We start from the raw sequence: 17963 nt of genomic DNA, 5'->3' as shown, positions 1-17963 counted from the left end.
ACTTCAGCAGATTTAACTAAACTGTTTTTAAAAATGGGTCTGTTCATTTTTGCCTTGTCTACACTACTGCTTCTATGAGTTTATTTGAATTTTGGGAGACATTTCTTCAGTGTAGTAAAGCCTCTGAGCTAAATATTTATAATCTGGAAAAAATCACAGCAAGGAAATGTCCTCATGATGTATCTAAAACTTCCTCCTATCTGTATCATGAGTCCTGAATGTGATTTTTGGGAACTACATGAGAGTTGCTTAAGTACAGGTGTGCAACAAGTGTTCCATAGATGCTAAATTCTAAAGATGCTAGAAGATGGGTATTTGTAGAAAACCACCCTATGCCCTCACTGAAAAGTACTGGGGCAGGTGACTTTTGTGAGGACAGAGCTAAAACCATTTTTTTGTTGAAAGTTAGGGCCATGTCTTTACTAGACAGAAAGAGCGGACCTCAGTGGTAATCACCCTGGTAATTGTTGAATAGGAAGCAATTGGATATTTTTTATTCATTGTTGCACAAATGTTTATCAAAATGGAGGGGTACTTAGTAAATCTGACGGTTATTATGAATGTTTATGGCTACAATTAGTCTCCTTCATGCGCATTAACAAAGCGATGTTTGTAACAACATGATGGGGGCTAATTACAACATGATGGGGGCTAATTTAGCTACAACGAGTCAGGAAAAAGATCTTGGAGTTATCGTGGATAGTTCTCTGAAGATGTCCACGCAGTGTGCAGAGGCGGTCAAAAAAGCAAACAGGATGTTAGGAATAATTAAAAAGGGGATAGAGAATAAGACTGAGAATATATTATTGCCCTTATATAAATCCATGGTACGCCCACATCTCGAATACTGTGTACAGATGTGGTCTCCTCACCTCAAAAAAGATATTCTAGCACTAGAAAAGGTTCAGAAAAGAGCAACTAAAATGATTAGGGGTTTAGAGAGGGTCCCATATGAGGAAAGATTAAAGAGGCTAGGACTCTTCAGTTTGGAAAAGAGGAGACTAAGGGGGGACATGATAGAGGTATATAAAATCATGAGTGATGTTGAGAAAGTGGATAAGGAAAAGTTATTTACTTATTCCCATAATACAAGAACTAGGGGTCACCAAATGAAATTAATAGGCAGCAGGTTTAAAACAAATAAAAGGAAGTTCTTCTTCACGCAGCGCACAGTCAACTTGTGGAACTCCTTACCTGAGGAGGTTGTGAAGGCTAGGACTATAACAATGTTTAAAAGGGGACTGGATAAATTCATGGTGGCTAAGTCCATAAATGGCTATTAGCCAGGATGGGTAAGAATGGTGTCCCTAGCCTCTGTTCGTCAGAGGATGGAGATGGATGGCAGGAGAGAGATCACTTGATCATTGCCTGTTAGGTTCACTCCCTCAGGGGCACCTGGCATTGGCCACTGTCGGTAGACAGATACTGGGCTAGATGGACCTTTGGTCTTACCCGGTACGGCCTTTCTTATGTTCTTATGATGTTCCCTCACTGTCTAGGACAGTGATGCACAAACTTTTCCTGTCATCCCCCTGTTCCATTATTTGTAATCTGAAACTGTTTTTTTTTTTTTTGCATTACTTGTAATCTGAAACTGGAAGGTGGAGTGGAAACAGAGACATAAGACAATTCATTCAGTTTAGTGTTAGAGCGTCTGACTCATTCGAGAGGTCTTGGGCTCTCAGCCATTATTATATATGTTGCCAATTTATGTTTTTTAATATTAATTAATCATTAAATGAGTGTTTACATTAGTGAGATTCCAAATTAATTTTAAAGGCATAATAGAACTACTGTAGTTATGAAAATTGTTTAAAATAACCCCAGCCTGTTCTTTTTTGTGCATGTTAGTTTTTTAAAAGGGGGAAAGGCCCAAGTTTCTTCACGCCCCCCTCCTCCCCGTTTGCGCACTCCTGGTCTAGGACACAGACCCCCAACAACACTGTGCCCCAGCTGTCTGCAGGAGCACCTGTGACAGGCCCAGCTCCTACTGCTGCCCTGGCGGGGCCAGCCCCCATTTTCTATTCGGTATCTGTAGCGCGACCAGGGCTAGAGGCCTCATCAGAAATCAAGGCCCTACTCTGCTAGGCCCATTTTCTATAGAGGCCTATGCGATGGGGATCAGCCTCCGGCCACTTGCTGTAGAGGTTTGTGGCGCCGCCCCTCGCTGCGAGGTGGCTGGCACTGGACGAGACCCTTGCTCACTCCTCAGCCCCAACCCCATCACGAACGACCCGATTACCAATACTAGAAAGGGCGGTGGCTTAGCGACAGCGCATTCTGTCTCTAGAAGGCTGAGCGGCGTTGGGCCGCCTGCTTGTCCAATCGGAGCGCGGATTCCTAGCAGGTGGCCCCTGCGTCCCGCCTGCGTCGACCCGGAAGCTGGAGCCGCCGCGTGTTACCAGGGCAACGGTTTCGGTTCCCAAACAGCGCGCTGGCTCTACGGGTTTTGGGGAGGGGAGAGGCTGACCCGGACTCCAGGCCCCTGGGCGCTAAAGTCCGTTAGCGGCTGCTCCTCGCCGGGCGGGCTCCTTGACTGCGAGAGGATGGTGAGTTAGCAGCGGCAGCGAGTCGTATGTGGAGGAGAGGCCCTGGGCCGAGCGGGGTGGGGGGTCGGGGGGCAGCGGCGAGGCCCTGGGCCGAGCGGGGTAGGGTGGAGCGGCGAGGCCCTGGGCCCAGCGGGGATGTGGGGTGGGGGGAGCTGTGAGGCCCTGGGCCCAGCGGGGTGAGGTGTAAGGCCTGTCGGTTCATACCTGCTGCATTCACTCACGGCGATGGCATTTGGGGTAATTATGGGGCGGGGCTGTGTCTATAAATATTGCGATAAATGAAGGAGACTTTGAACCTGGATTATTCTCTCCAGAGGGCGCCCTTGGCTCAATTCCTGTCACTTTGTGTATCCCTGCAGCATTGTGGCTCGGCTCCATTATAAAATTCTTCCTTTTTTCCCCACGCAGGAGTCGATGAGAAGGCCTCCGCAGCTGAATGCTGCCCAGCTGAATCAGAAAAAGATGAGGGAGTTGTATCACAAAGATCTCCTCCAATTGGCACATGAAAAAAAGTTGGAGAGAATCAGGCAATTGGAGGTGATGTGGGATGCTGAGGAACGGGTTGATCAGAAGCGTCTCACAAGATTGCTGAAAGATGAAGAGTATGAAAGGCAGATGGAGGAAGCTATTCAAAAAGCAAGTACTTTTTATTTGTGTTCCGGTGGTGTCTATCACGTGCTAGTTACTGTTCACACATACACATATGAAGATACAGTTCCGGCTTGGGAAAATTCACAACCTAAGATGACATGCAACATATAAAGGGGTGGGAGTGAAAGATAAAACATATGTGTAAAATAATCAATGTCTAAATGCCCCCAAATCTAATATTATTTAGCTAATCTTACAGGCAACAGCAGAGTGAGTAATTTGCAGGGCTTCTTATCATTTTCATTGCATTTATAAATAAGAGTTACAAAATGGTAACATGGACAAAATAACAGGCTATATGAATATCATAGGGTAATTTTGTTCATTGAAGACGAAAGATATATATGAGCATACCATTTAGTCTAGAGAAATGTATTCTTTAAAGCTATACATTATAAATAAATATCATACATTATAGCCATCCAAAGCATGTGCATATATATTTACAGTAACTTCTCACTTAAAGTTGTCCCGCTTAACGTCGTTTTGTTGTTACGTTGCTGATCAGTTAGGGAACATACTCATTTAAAGTTGTGCAGTGCTCCACTCTTACGTTGTTTGGCTGCCTGCTTTCTCCACAGCTGGCAGCGTCCCTATGCCTGCCCCACGTCCCCCGTCCCCCTCCCCCCCCGCCAGCAGACCTCAGGGATCAGTGCCTTCCCTCTCCTCCCCCCACCTCCTGCCCCCGGCAATCAGCTAGCTTGCAGCATTTAGAAGGGACGGGGGAAGAGTCAGGATGCAGTATGCGAAGTAAAGGGGGAGGAGAAGAGGCGGGTCAAGGGTTGAGGCTTGGGAGAAGGGGTGGAGTGGGCAGGCTGAGGGTTGAGCCTAACCCTAACCCTAACCGGCAGCTCCTCTTCAATTTTCTAGTCCCTACGCGCCGAGAAAAACCCTAACCCTCACCCCAACCCTAACCCCTAACCCTAACCCTAACCCTAAGCTCCTCTTCAATTTTCTAGTCCCTACGCGCCGAGAAAAACCCTCACCCCAACCCTCACCCCAACCCTAACCCTAACCCTAAGCTCCTCTTCAATTTTCTAGTCCCTACGCGCCGAGAAAAACCCTAACCCTAACCCTAACCCACTCTAAAACACAGGAGAAGGCACGAAATCCGCTCAAAACGGCTGGAGCTCCCCTGCGGGGCTGCTCCGCACAGGGGGGCGATACGCCGCCCCCCCGGACCCCCCTGCGTACGCCTAGCGGCAGTGCTTACAAAACAAAAGAAGCTGCCCTGGAACCTACCCCACCCCCCTTACATTAATTCTTATGGGGAAATTGGATTCGCTTAACATTGTTTCACTTAAAGTCGCATTTTTCAGGAACATAACTACAACGTTGAGTGAGGAGCTACTGTATTTACAGTTGTACATTAACACAATATATCATGTTTAACTGTAATAGATTATGTGACCAGAAGCATTATTTAACCTGTTCCAGAGTAATTGCAGTGATAGATCCTGAGGAAAGTAAACTATTCCATTTTCAAATGGTTCTTTCTTTTCCAAATGTCTAGATTAATTTGCTTTATTCCTTACCTGTCCCATATTTATAAGAAATTTCTATTATGTTTCCTCTGTCCACCTCCAAAACAGTAATCTACTGACTGTTACTATAGGTTTTATGGAATGTCCCACATCCTCAATATATGTTAATACACCCATGCTATGCTGTATAACATGCATTATATTTAAATTAGTATGGATCACATTCTAGCACAGTAACAGCACATGAGGAAAGAACATGGTTTGTTAGTTGAAAAACAAGTACAGCTCAATGCAAAATGCTGTGGTGGATCAAACCATGGTCCATCGTCCTGTCTCAGACATTTTCCAGCCCTATTTCAGAGGAAGAAACCCTGCAAGTAGGCAGTTATGGTGTAACTTGTCCCAAGGGAAAGTTTTCTCCCAACCTCAATAGTTAGAGGTTGGCTTATGCTCCAAAGTGTGAGCATTTATATCCTTTCCAAATTTTGTTTTTTAATTGACTATTATAATTGAATATTCTTATATCAATCCGTTTAAGAGAATGAGTGTATGAAATGTCTGGGGGGGGAAATTGTTACAGAAATTATTTGCTTTGGCCAGGCAGAAGAAAACAAAAAACTGAAAGAGCTGCAGCTGGAGCAGGAAGAAAGACTGGCAACTGAGTTGGCAAGATTAAACTATGAAAAACTTAAAGATGAAAAAATGAGGCAGCAAGTAAGAGAGAACAGGTATTTTTATATATAGAACAAATACAGTAATCTAATTTTTAATTCATAAATAATATTCCAGTACTGTAAAACTGATTCATGCTGAATTCTGAAAATTATATTTCAGAGCATATTTATTTATATTGAAGTAATGAAATAATTTCCATTTATTATTTTGTTTTGTTTTACAGCTGGGGTTGAGCCCTAATTCAGATGCCACGGGATAGGATGCAGTGAGAGGTGCCCTTAGGCAAGGGAGGGAGAGAGGGAAGTTTAAATAAACTAAGGGCTTGGCTACACTGGCACTTTACAGGGCTGCAATTTCTTTGCTCAGGAGTGTGAAAAAACACCCCCCCGAGCGCTGCAAATTTCAGGTCTGTAATTTGCCAGTGTAAACAGTGCACCAGCACTGGGAGCACACCCTTCATGGAGATGGGTTTTTTAGAGTGCTGGGAGAGCTCTATCCCAGTGCTGTGTCGCGCTGCCACAGCAGCGCTTTAATGTGGCTTGTGTAGTTGCATCCTAAGATTATGAGCCTGTTAGTAAGAAAGGTATTTTTTAAATATTCTGATTTGTTATAACCTGAAGATTTTTAGGGCCAAATTTTGCCCTCAGACATGACTATACAAATACGCATTGACATCAATAAGAGTTGCACATGCATACTAGGGGAAGAATTTTGTCCCTTAAACTTAGTTTAGTTTTTTGACTCCTTTAACAGAGGGATAGGTTTCCTTTTAAAATGGGATAGCCCATCAGTTTTAGAAACATAATATTTAAATGATTTTTTTTAATTACTAGTGTAACTCATGTGCCTAAGAATGTTAATATGGTTAAAATAAGAACCAGTTCAAACCTTACTGACCGAATACTTTCCCTCTCATTCAATTATATCTTTCACAAAACCTTTTCCAAGAAAAGTGGTTTTTCTTTTTTTGGGGGGTATGCTTGATAAAATTAAGGACAGAATGACATGGAATACCAAAGCTTGTTGGGTTTTTTTAAGAATTAGTACAATTTCCCATGTAACTTCAAAAGTGGCTGTTGGTCATGTAGTGCAATGCTTGAATTACATATCTCCAGTAATAGTCCAAGCATGCACCATCTTCTCTGTTCACCAGCTCATTTCTAGACTACACCAGAAGTATGATGAGGAACAATGGCTAGCTGTTTCAATGACGAGGACAGAGCATTAATGATTTTTACAGCTGCTAGTTACAAAATACAATGTAGCAAGTGGATATCATGGCAGTAGATTATTAAATGACACTGACATTATGGGAGATCAGATAGAATTAAAAAGATACCAGTTTATGCAGCAATTTAAAGTCAAGCTAAGTAGGAATTCTGGTTAATTCTTGAATATGTTAGGGAAAGAAGCTTAGTGATTGTTCTGTCAGTGATCACTCTAGCTTCAAGTTGGCCTCTATGAAAAAGGTTTTGGACTAGCCTTGTATAACTTTGCGGTAAGCAAAAGACCATTGATACCAGCTCCTCATTATGCTTTCCATCTGTCTTGTTTGACTGTGGTATCTCTAGGGCTCTTCAAATTCTACCTCTCCAGACTCCAGTACGTACAAAGAAGCATAACTCCATCCTCAAATAATTTGTCTTCATTTCAAGCTTCACTTTAAATTTGCATTCAATGAGTGAAATCCTAGTCCAGTTGAAGTCAGTGGAAATTTTGCCATTGACTTAGATGGGGCCAGGATTTCACCCCTTGTTTTTAAAAATTCTCCACACAAATCTTTTGTCTCTTTTCTTTCCACCATCTGGCATAGTCTTCTTCCCTCTTTCCTGGAAAAGTCTTAAAGTATTTCTTATCAACTCTCCGTCTTCGTTTCTATCTTGCCTATGTTTCTTAAACATTCTCTTTCTGTACTATTGTTTTTACATGTGAAACATACCTATTTTAATTATTTTTTTCTAATTTTAACTAAATATCTGTAAACTATCATGCACATCAAAACAGGTGCCCAAATGCTTGATTTCTTTTTACAGTTCTTAGTTGGTTCTTAATTAATGCTGGTGTCCTTTAATACGTGACACTTAGTACAGTTAAATAATGTGGAAACAGCAATAATAAAGTGAAGCAGCAGGTGCTTTAGTAGCTCACCATCTGCAAACTGTTGTAGGTTGTCATAAATATTGAAAAAAAATTTACAGTTCTCAATTTAGTTTTATTTCAAAACCATTCTATACCCATATTTCAGTTTTAATTTGAGTTCATTTCTGACTTCATGTCCAGTGCGTATGTCATCTCAGCTCTCCAACACGGTTGATCTGGCCTCCGATTTAAGTATTACGTAATGGGCTGAATTTTTCACGCCGTTTACATTCCTGCAACTCAATTAATTTCAATTTTTTTCATTCTCATTAACAAAAAAAAATTGTTTTTGCAGTCTTGAACTTCGAGAATTAGAGAAGAAACTGAAATCTGCTTACATGAATAAAGAAAGGGCTGCCCAGATTGCTGAAAAAGAAGCTATAAGATATGAGAAAATGGTAATTTGTTTTCCTAACTTTCACTAAACAAAGGTCCATGTATTGTGTTAAAAAACCTCAGATCCTAGAAAAAAAATGGAATAGTATTAAAGACTTCTGATTTTTGGTCTATTATAATAAAAATGTGAAATGTTTTCCTGAAGAAAACTAATTGAATTCCAGTAAAGAGGAATTGTATGTTCAAATGTCTTAGAAAACTCATAGGTCCCAATTCAGGAAAGGCACTTTTTAAAGCACATGCATAAATTCCCCTAAAGTCAATGGGACATAAGTCTGTGTTTAAGTGCACTTGTGAATAGGGACACTTTCCTGAATTGAAGTCTTACAAAGCTTTTTTGCCTCTTCGTGGCCTAAGCTGTCTGCTGCTTGCTGGTGGATGTATTCAGGAGTCACAGTGCTCTGCATCGGGACAATCTGCAAATTCTTATATGCTCCTGGGGGTTGTAGAGCTGCTCTGGGTTGGCAGTAGTGTATTGGGATTTAACGCAGTTCCACATTGCCTGCACACTCCAACTCCATGTCTTCAATCATATTTTCTATTTCTTTTCACCCTGCTGGAGTTATTCCAGTCAGTAACTTAATTGCTAGCCTTGTTGAGTGAGGAGATATTACAATATTGTGGGGAAGAGGAGGAATTACCTGGCAGGATTGAGTAGTACCTCTCCCATCCTAGTGGCTAGGAATGAGGTGGGGGGCTTCTGCCATCTGTTACAGATGGCAGTCTGATTCAAGTCCAGGAAACTCCCTCAGTCTGTCTCCTCCATTAAAACTGTCAGTTAAAATAGCCTGGCTGATTCACCCACCCCATGCTAGGACATAAGGGAACATACTTAGCTTGTTCAGTGTATTTCCTTAAGTTATTCCCAAGAGCCTGATTCCCATATGAAAGTATGTCTCTGTGTGAAGAAGAGCAGCACGGATGTAATGCCAATTTTAACATTATGTGGCATTTTCTGATGGTTTGGTATGATGATTCTATGCCTTAAAAAGAGTACTGCTTCCATGACTGTGCAGTCCAGAAGGCTTACAAAGACTCCCTGGATCAGAAGCCATGATGTGAATTACAGATGACTGGAAGAGAGCCCTTTGGTAGGAACGATGCTGTTGACTTTTGATAGCATAAACACCAGTGACTAAAATATTCATTTAGTTTTACATAATGACAGGAATTATTTTGATTTCTAGATTAGTTACTGTAACAACTAGAATTTAAACCTTTTTGTATATGATAAAGTCTTCATTCCTATCTTTCATGGCTGCTGATTAGCCAGCAAGTCAAATATGCAGGCTTGTAAGTATTTACCACTATATAAAAATTCAAAATTGGGTTAATAAGCTGAATAATCATTGTGGTGCATGGAAAGTAAGAGACTGATCCAGCTGTCATTGAAATCAGCCTGTTTTGCCTTTCACTTAAGTAGGAGCAGGTTCATCCTCCTCATTCTCAGCAACAGCTGAAAATAAGCAACTATGCTGGAAGTGTCTCCCTTAAAGTTAGCCTAATTGCGAAGCTGATTTATCTAAAATGTCATTAGAGTTAAGGGTCTAATAATTTGTTGTAGATCTGATTTTTGTTATGAAAGGCTAATTAGTTGATAGTGTATGACCATAGCAAAGAAGCTTAGTTTATAGCAACAGAGCAATAGTTAATTAAATTGCACGGTGAAATATAATATCAAATTATTTTAAATGTTAACAGAGTCTCTTCTTTTGCAATATGGTCCCTTCCCAGAATTAAGCTATAGCAAACAGCAGCAGTGCATTTTTACAGTGCGTGGTTAGTGTGATGATTTTAGAAATACACTGGTGGAAATTTTATTGCTATTAAATGTATATTTAAAGAATTTCAGGAAACAATGGTGGATGCTGTTAGTGTGTCTGATAATGCTGACAAACAGGCAGGTAACTTTGATTATGTCATCATTCTAAATAAGTACCTTATTCTTTTGATGTATTTTGCTAGAATGAAAACATTTTTATTAAAAAAAAAAAATAGGTGATATACCTATCTCCTAGAACTGGAAGGGACCTTGAAAGGTCACTGAGTCCAGCCTCCTCCCTTCACTAGCAGGACCAAGTACTGATTTTTGCCCCAGATCCCTAAGTGGCCCCCTCAAGGATTGAACTCACAACCCTGGGTTTAGCAGGCCAATGCTCAAACCACTGAGCTATCCCTCCCCCCATTACAGAGGAACTGCAGAGCTAAGCCACCATATTCCAGTGACCTTTCAGAATTCATCAATAACTAGGCTGTGAGAGGCGTTCTGCATACTGTTACATACATATCTTCTTTTAAGTGCTGGGGTAATATGTGCTCAGACCTTATCTGTTAATTCAACACACACTGGTAATTACATTTGTAGGTCATCTTTCAGGATGAAACATTCGCTTCATTTTTGTGGTACAATAAGATTCTGTAAGATTGCTTGTATATACTTTATAGTTTTTCATTCCAGATTATACTCGTAAGAGAGGAGGGAAAAATCTTACAATGTTTTTAACAACAGAAACGTGATGCTGAAATATCACAAAAGATGAAAGAAGAGCAGGAAAGGGTGATAATGGAAGAGAGTTCTGCAGAACTGAGGCGAAATAAGGAGAAAATACTTTATCAGCAAGAACTGGAGAAACAGCTTGAGGAACAAGAAAAAAAGAAGCAGGATGCTTATGAGGAGTTCCTAAAAGAAAAACTCATGATTGATGAAATCGTAAGGAAGATCTATGAGGAAGACCAAATGTTAGTTGGTTTTGGTTTTGTATTTTTTACCAAAAAAGTTCATGTGATCACATATAAGATGAACCAATTTGTGCATGTTTATTTCACAAAATGTGGCCCCGATTCAGGAAAGCATCCCTATTCAGGACAGGTGCTTAAGCATATGCTTTAAGTTAAGCACATCCTTAAGTATTTTCCTGAATAGGAATGGATTGAAGCATGTGTTTTCCTGATTTGGGCATAAGTACTTTTGTCATCCAGCTCAGGTTGTGCTGTTGCTGACCAGCTGTGAAGTCTGCAGCTTATTTCAAGGAGTACTTCCTTGATTTTCTTTACCCCAGAAATTGCTACATAACACAGATTTCAACCTTTCATGGTCGCACATGCCTACCTGACACAGAAACTCCTATCCGGCCACACTGTCGTATGTGGCAGCTTGGCTCATGGGGATGAGTAGGGGAAGGTGGTTTTATTCTGGGTGGCTGATGTAAGTTAATCAGGAGGAAAATTGAGTTTCTGCTTTCTGAAACCTTTCTGCTCTTAAAGTATTTCTCCTGGAGCTTACAACTCCAAAATAAAGCTCAGCCAGTGATATTAATCTGTGCCACATGGCCTGGTCTCTGTTGGCATATGCCTGGACACAATGCCAAGTTCTGTAGAGTAGCTATGTATAGCCTTAAACCACCTGAAGAAACTTATTTATGGCATGGGATCTTCTTTTAGACGGAGTACGATAATAGGCAATAGGGAGGGTCTTTGGGACACTAGGCACCTGCTTTTTTTCCCCTAAGGGGATATATTATTTACAAGGAGTGAGAGCATATTAATAATAGAGATCAAAGTATAATTTTAAGAAGAATTATTTAGGTATTTACATTTTTGTACCTTCATATAGGGAAAGACAACTCAAGTTAGAGAAAATGAGAGCAACTCAGAGATACATAGAAGAATTTAAAAACGAACAGGCTATTTGGAAGAGAAAGAAGCGTGAAGAAATGGAAGAAGAAAATAGGAAAATCATGGAGTTTGCCAACATGCAGCAGCAAAGAGAAGAAGATCGGATGGCTAAAGCTCAAGCGAGTGAGGAAAGAAAACAAAAGCTCCAGAACATGGTATTAGAATAGCTACCAAAAACTTTGAAATCTTATAAAATATCTGATGTCTGATATGTCATTTAAAAATGTTTCTTACTCACGTTTTAGATTGCGCAGAATCTGGAAAGAGAGCAACAGGAGCGTGAAGATCTGGAACAAGTGCGACAAGAGCTATATCTTGAGGAACAAGCTGAGGCAGACAGAAAAAGGGAGATGGTAGGTGTTTGCAAGTGGTTAAAGCAATAAGTATAAAGTATAATATTTTTCCCTGGACCAGATTTTCCTGTTAGATATGCACATGGGTCTTCCACAAATATCTAATGTGAGAATTTGGCCCTTCATGCAGTGGGCTCCTTTAAGTGGTGTTTTGTGTTACCTTAATAGTTCAGGCACAGATAAACCTGTGTGGATAGGAGGCAAAAGATAATGATGTTGCCATACTTCTTGCAGAAGATTGAGAGAAATAATGGGGGGAAAATAATAGTCTCAAAGAAGTACAGAAAAAATACTTTATTACTATATATACACTACTAAATATCTTACAAAGTATTTACAGCACTAGCTAAGCTCAGTTAGCCAACCCTGTAATTGAGGTTGTTTTACTCCTTTTGATCACTGGTGCAGGACCAGTGCTTAGAAAAGTTTGATCCTGAAAGAATTTGAACAGCATCCATCAAAGTGGTAGCTCTAGCATTTGTAAAATATCAAACTTAAAAATGATGTTCTGGTTACCATCTTGCATTTTTCTACACCATCAGTTCTGACATGACTTTGGCAGCTGCTATCTCGCAAACAACATGACTTGTATATAGGTTAATGCTTATTGTATTTGAAAGTTGGGTTCCAAGTTTAAGATGGTAACAAGTACTTAAAGCAGTTTGGCTATCTTTAATATGAATTTCCATACTTTCAAGAGTTTTAAGTTTCTTTCGTGTTTAATTATAATGCTGAATTTCTTGACTTTTTAATGGTTTATTTGTTCAGTGTTCTTGTAAGGATTTTATCCTTAAGCTATTGATACGTATTCCCAGTCACATCAACTTAAGTTATTTGTATGAACATATATTAATATTTGATATAATCCTAATGTGACACTGGGGAGAGCAGGAAGGGGAAAGGCAAGCTGACTTGGAAGTCTGCAGAAATGGAGCCTCACTCTCGCTCCCCTCCTGATGTGCTCAGGAAGAGAATTCCATTGCTGTGGAAACTGAGGTGCAGGAGATAATGGGGAGAGTAAGATGGATGTAGAAGGCAGTATGTCTCGAGGCATTCCTTTTTTCCTTTCCTGCAATGTTTCTGCAGGACCACTCCCTGTACACCTTGGGAAATGCCTGCAGTAATGCTCCATCTGGGTGATGCCTCTGGAGAGCTCTCGGGGTATGTCTGCACTCAGCTGTGAGTTGAGCCTCCCAGCCTGGGTAAAGAAACTCATGCTAGCTTGGGCTGGAAGGCTCACTCCCAGCTGCAGTGTAGTCATACCCTACGAAGCTTGTGAGCAGGTCTCTTTACCGCTTCCTGAGAGTCTTAGAATGCTCTTCTGGGGCCAAGTACCACCCTCAACAATCCCCCTTTAGAATTGTTCATGGGCTAACATCCCTATTTAAGCTTGTTTGGATCTGCTAACTCTAATAAGGCTGTTGGTAGTTTGGGGGTATTTTTGAGGGACTTCAGTGAGTCCGTTGTGGTTTCTGAGGTGCCCCAACAAGCATTCTCTATCTTGAAGAATTGTGGAATTAGGGTGAGATGCATTGGATAAACTTAATTTAAATTGTATCCCCTTTCCATTATCAAACTAGGATTTGCCTTCCACCCTCCCCCTCTCCCCCCCCCCCCCCAAGTTAGTTTCTAACTGTGGTGGCCATCGCCTTTTTAAAAAATGTGTTTACAAACAGCTTGTTCAACTGACTTCAGTTTTGGTGGTGGTGGGGGCAGGGGAATATTTTTGCCATTGACAAGCCTCTTTGGCAATTGGTTTACATTTTGAGGTTTACCTTTTCATGGAAAAGAGCTGGAGACTATTTTTAAAAAATGAAAGTTTAGGTCTCAGACATTCTTATGACAGTTTCTTGGAGCTAATGAGCCATTCTCTTTGAAATGTCAGTAACTTTAAAATTCAAGTTTAATCAACTAGACATTGGACTTGTGCCCTAGATCACAAATAGATGAGTCTAGTGCATGCTACTAGCCTTTCCCCCCCCCCCCCGCCCATTCCTTCTTTTACATGGTGCTGCCAAAAACAATCAGACTTTGAGTTCTTAACATAAATTTTTTAGATGCTATTCAGGAGTAGCTTGTTCAGTTCATTTCAGTTTTTGTAGAAAAATTTTACATTTGCCCCAGACTTAATCTACCAGTTTTAGATTCTTTTGTGGATTTAGAGAGGGCATATGACAACACTGGAATTATAACAGAAATACCATTGCAGTCTTAACTACGGAATGTCTACCACGTCCACATAATTTTGAAGTGCACTTATTTATTCTGGAAGACCACAGTTACAATAAATAATCCAAAAGATTTTCCAGAGAAGATTATTCCAGATGCTGTTTTTAAAATGTCACATGACAAAATAGTAAAAGATATCAACTTCTGTGCTTGATCCTTCATTAAGTCATGTTTACTGTGGCTAAATAAGAAGGCATTAGAAGGGTCAGCATTTTATGGCACTTATCCTGCACTGTATAGTTACGCTATACACTTTTTCCCTAATACCATCCTTGCTGGTTTTAGGAATGATAGCCGCAATAAACAAGTGCAAATCCTAGTGTAAACATCTTTTTGAAGGATGGGAGAATCTTGTAGGTCCCCAGTAATATACTATTTATTTTAATTCAGATACTTATCTGAGCCCCTCCTTATGGGTTTAAGCATAGACTGGTTGACAGTATTTAACTGGATACAAGGAGTGAGTACAGGTAGATATGGTACACAGTGTTTGCAGTGTATTAGCATTTTTGTTGGCTTTTCTCTAGGCAGAAATGGAGAAGAGAATTAGGCAGCGTCTAGAGTTAAGGCAAACATATGAAGCACAAGTAGCCTTCAAGAAGATAGTACTGCAGGCTTTGCAAGAAGAAGAAGAGGCCTTCAGACAGAAGATGTTAGCCAAGTTTGCAGAGGATGATCGCATTGAACAGATGAATGCTCAGAAACGAAGAATGAAACAGCTTGAGCACAGAAAGGCAGTGGAAAAACTTATTGAAGAGCGTCACAAACAGTTCCTTGCAGACAAAGTAAGAGGGTTCTCTCCCCCCCTACCCCGATTTCAATATGAGCTAAAGCTTATTAAAATTGTAAGACAATATTTGCAGCAGTTTGTTAGGATTGCTGCTTTCCTTTCCATATCCTTAATCAAGGAATGGGGAATTCTTTTTGTTTTTTATTTTGCATGGAGAAAAGTCACCTCATGGCTAATTTTGGCTAAACTTACAATGAATGTATTAATTTAGGCCCTGATCCAGCAAGTAGATCCACTTCCTGGACCTCTGAGTACACAGGGAACTCTGTTGAAGTCAACAGACTTTGCAGGGGTCCATCCTAGCATATATACTTGCTGCAACAGGGGTTTAGTGTGCTGTTTTAGGTCACTTATTCAGCATCCTTGTAGAAAATATTCGTTTAAAAATTGAACATGCTGTTGTTTTAAAATGATGGTTTAGTCCAAAGAATTTATTTTAAAAGTTTAAATCACGAAATTCCCTTTTGAGATTTAAGCATCTCTTTCCAAAGGAATCATGGCACAAGAAAGGAAGCAGATTCAAGTTAACATTCACCTACTAGGCTCACACTCAAAAAGGGGAATGTAATCAGTCTAGATGTTTTATGAACAAAATTAGGAGTAAAACTGTGAACTGATTCACTGAATCTTATTTCTATAGAAGAGTAAAATATAAGGGAGAAAGTTATTACTCTAATTTATACTCACATAGAGTGTGTGAAAATTTTCCATATCTGTTTAAAGTAGATGACATATCACATGTTAAACCAACTAAACAGCAGTTTATTAGCTTTGGAGTCAAAAAGGACCTTTCTTATCTTGGATATTTTAACATTCTCTTTCGACTTAAAACACATATTCAAATACTTTTATATAGGTAGGTAGAGATACTAAATGTAAAACAGTTTTTTAATATTTAAAATCACATTACTATAGGAGTTAAAACAGACTCGGTACCAGATTAATGGCTCTCATTGCAAAAAGTGACAAGCACAAAATCAATCCATTGAAAATAACATTTAAATATGTTTGCTCCAGAATCTTAGAACTTCATTATAGTTTTGATTTATCAAAGGCCATTACACTATTTTAAATACTGCAGGGTACATGGCTGTGTAGCATACTACAATTTAGACTTTAAACCAATATTGAATGTACATTTCCCTTAAAGGAAAATAATACTTTGCATTTAAATTATTAGGAATTAAAGGATTTAATTGACAGATAAATTGCTCACACATTGTATATGTGAAACAAATCCAATTACATATCACCTGCAGTAGCCATCTGAGATTCCCTCATTTGCATGTTTAAAAAAATGATATAGCCAAAGGTGCTAAGCAATTTCTAACTAGTTGTTTTACTTTGAAAGTCATTATGTATAAATGACTTTCGTATTCAGTGGATCTGCTTCTTGTGTGTATTCAGTATCATTTGCTCACTGTATTAACAAAAATGAGTTTCTTGCTTTTTGCACATTAGTACTGTTCTGTTCCTTTTTATACATCAATAGAATTGTTTACTAAATTTCAAATCAGCTACACCTGTGCAAGCCTGTTAAAGATAATCTGGGTTGTATGTATGTTACTGAGGATTCAGTTTGGCCTGAAGAACATGTCTATTTTCCTTTCCAGTTTCTTTTGCTGGACACACTTTATCTTGTCTGAAAATACTTTTAGGTCATAGGGAATCATATCTTCATGTATCAGTTTTTAAAGAGGGACGATTATAAACATGTAAGCAGCAAAGTAATTTCAACTCTTATCTTTCAGAGGCTTTTAATTTCTCTTCTCAGGTTTTCTAATTATTAAAATGATGTATTTAAACAATAATTTGCTCCTTCACAGCCACTTTCTCATCCTGTTTGAATGTTGAATTTGTGTTGTTTCAGCAACAATCATAACAAAAAAACTAGTTACTTTCTTGCAAGATGATACAAAAGTTGAGCAATTAAGTGGAAGCCCTTGGTTTGCTCTACTGATAGAGTCCTTCTTTACCAGTTTATAGATGTGGTTGAAATTAATTTTCATAAAACAGAAATAGAAGGGTAACGAAGACATGTTGTTTTCTGTAGGAGCGTGAACTTGAAGAAAGGCAATTGGAAGAGAGAAGACAAGGAAATATTCATGCAATTGTTGAAGAAGAGAGACAGAAACTTCTTAAAGAACATGCAACTAAATTATTGGGGTATCTTCCTAGAGTAAGTGAATTATATTTTCCCCTAATAGTTGAAATGTTCATCCCATAAATCTGTTTTCTCTTAACTGTTTTACCTCAAGGATAATTTCTGTAACGAATGTAATTTTTTTAAAATATATTGTGGCTACATTCCTGCACTCAGTGCAGGCCTGTGTGAGGGGTACACAGAGTAAAAACCCATTTTGGCTTTCTGTAGTGGGGCGGAAGTTGGGGGGGGGGGCTGCCCAGTTCTTAGCATAAGCAAAGGCAGCCTGAAGGCTGTGCTAACCAACACTCTGCTTCTCATGATCTCTGAGTCCTGGGAAGCAGAGAGTTGCTGAAGTGCAGAACATTCAGCCATGTTTCTCCCTCCTCCAACATATCCCTGATGGCAGGAGGAGGAGGAGGAGGAGGGGTGGAGTTGGAGGCTTATACATCAGCTCTATACCAGCCAGAAAGTCCCCCTTAACTTATGGTATTTCCCAGTTGCAATTTCCACTAGCTTTCTGCTGCTGGAAGGTGTACAGCAGGGATTGAGTTTTACTTGCCAGTTGTGCACCTTAGGAGAATGCATAATAAAAATAAATAAATTTAAAACTGCATTAAACTGATAAAATGCAGGTGTAAGTTATAAGTACTAGAATTTAACACACAATTCTTTCAGCATGGGCACAGGACATTTTTGTTTGTTTTACTTTCAGGTCATCTTGCACTAGCATAATGGTTCGCCATTTGGGATTGTAAATAGTTAAAGTGAAATTTTTTTTTCAAATTCCAATTATGGGCTTTTATTTTGTGTAATAACTGACTTTAACAGAACTTAAGTTTGTGGTCAGATGTGACCTGACTAAAGTCTCTTTAATGC

The 17963-nt window shown here is 39.7% G+C and overlaps 1 protein-coding gene across 4 annotated transcripts in view; it reads left to right on the top strand.

Annotated features, from left to right (window-relative positions):
- The window catches only part of MNS1 (meiosis specific nuclear structural 1), a 37835-nt gene that overhangs the window by 18813 nt on the left and 1059 nt on the right, over nucleotides 1–17963 (top strand). The window contains exons 1-9 of one of the 4 annotated variants that reach the window (XM_039492294.1): nucleotides 2100–2549; nucleotides 2958–3185; nucleotides 5285–5412; nucleotides 7794–7896; nucleotides 10404–10633; nucleotides 11508–11724; nucleotides 11815–11922; nucleotides 14679–14936; nucleotides 16995–17120. In XM_039492294.1, coding sequence (XP_039348228.1) covers nucleotides 2115–2549; nucleotides 2958–3185; nucleotides 5285–5412; nucleotides 7794–7896; nucleotides 10404–10633; nucleotides 11508–11724; nucleotides 11815–11922; nucleotides 14679–14936; nucleotides 16995–17120 — 1833 coding nt within the window. In that variant the 5' untranslated portion in view covers nucleotides 2100–2114. Of the gene's footprint in view, nucleotides 1–2099; nucleotides 2550–2759; nucleotides 2787–2957; nucleotides 3186–5284; nucleotides 5413–7793; nucleotides 7897–10403; nucleotides 10634–11507; nucleotides 11725–11814; nucleotides 11923–14678; nucleotides 14937–16994; nucleotides 17121–17963 lie in introns of those variants that run through there. The other 3 variants (XM_039492295.1, XM_039492296.1, XM_039492297.1) reach the window with 3 other exon arrangements.

The sequence above is a fragment of the Mauremys reevesii genome, linkage group 10 (genome assembly GCF_016161935.1).
Source record: "Mauremys reevesii isolate NIE-2019 linkage group 10, ASM1616193v1, whole genome shotgun sequence".
NCBI classification, from domain to species: domain Eukaryota; kingdom Metazoa; phylum Chordata; order Testudines; family Geoemydidae; genus Mauremys; species Mauremys reevesii.
This window is presented reverse-complemented; position numbering and strand designations above follow the sequence as displayed.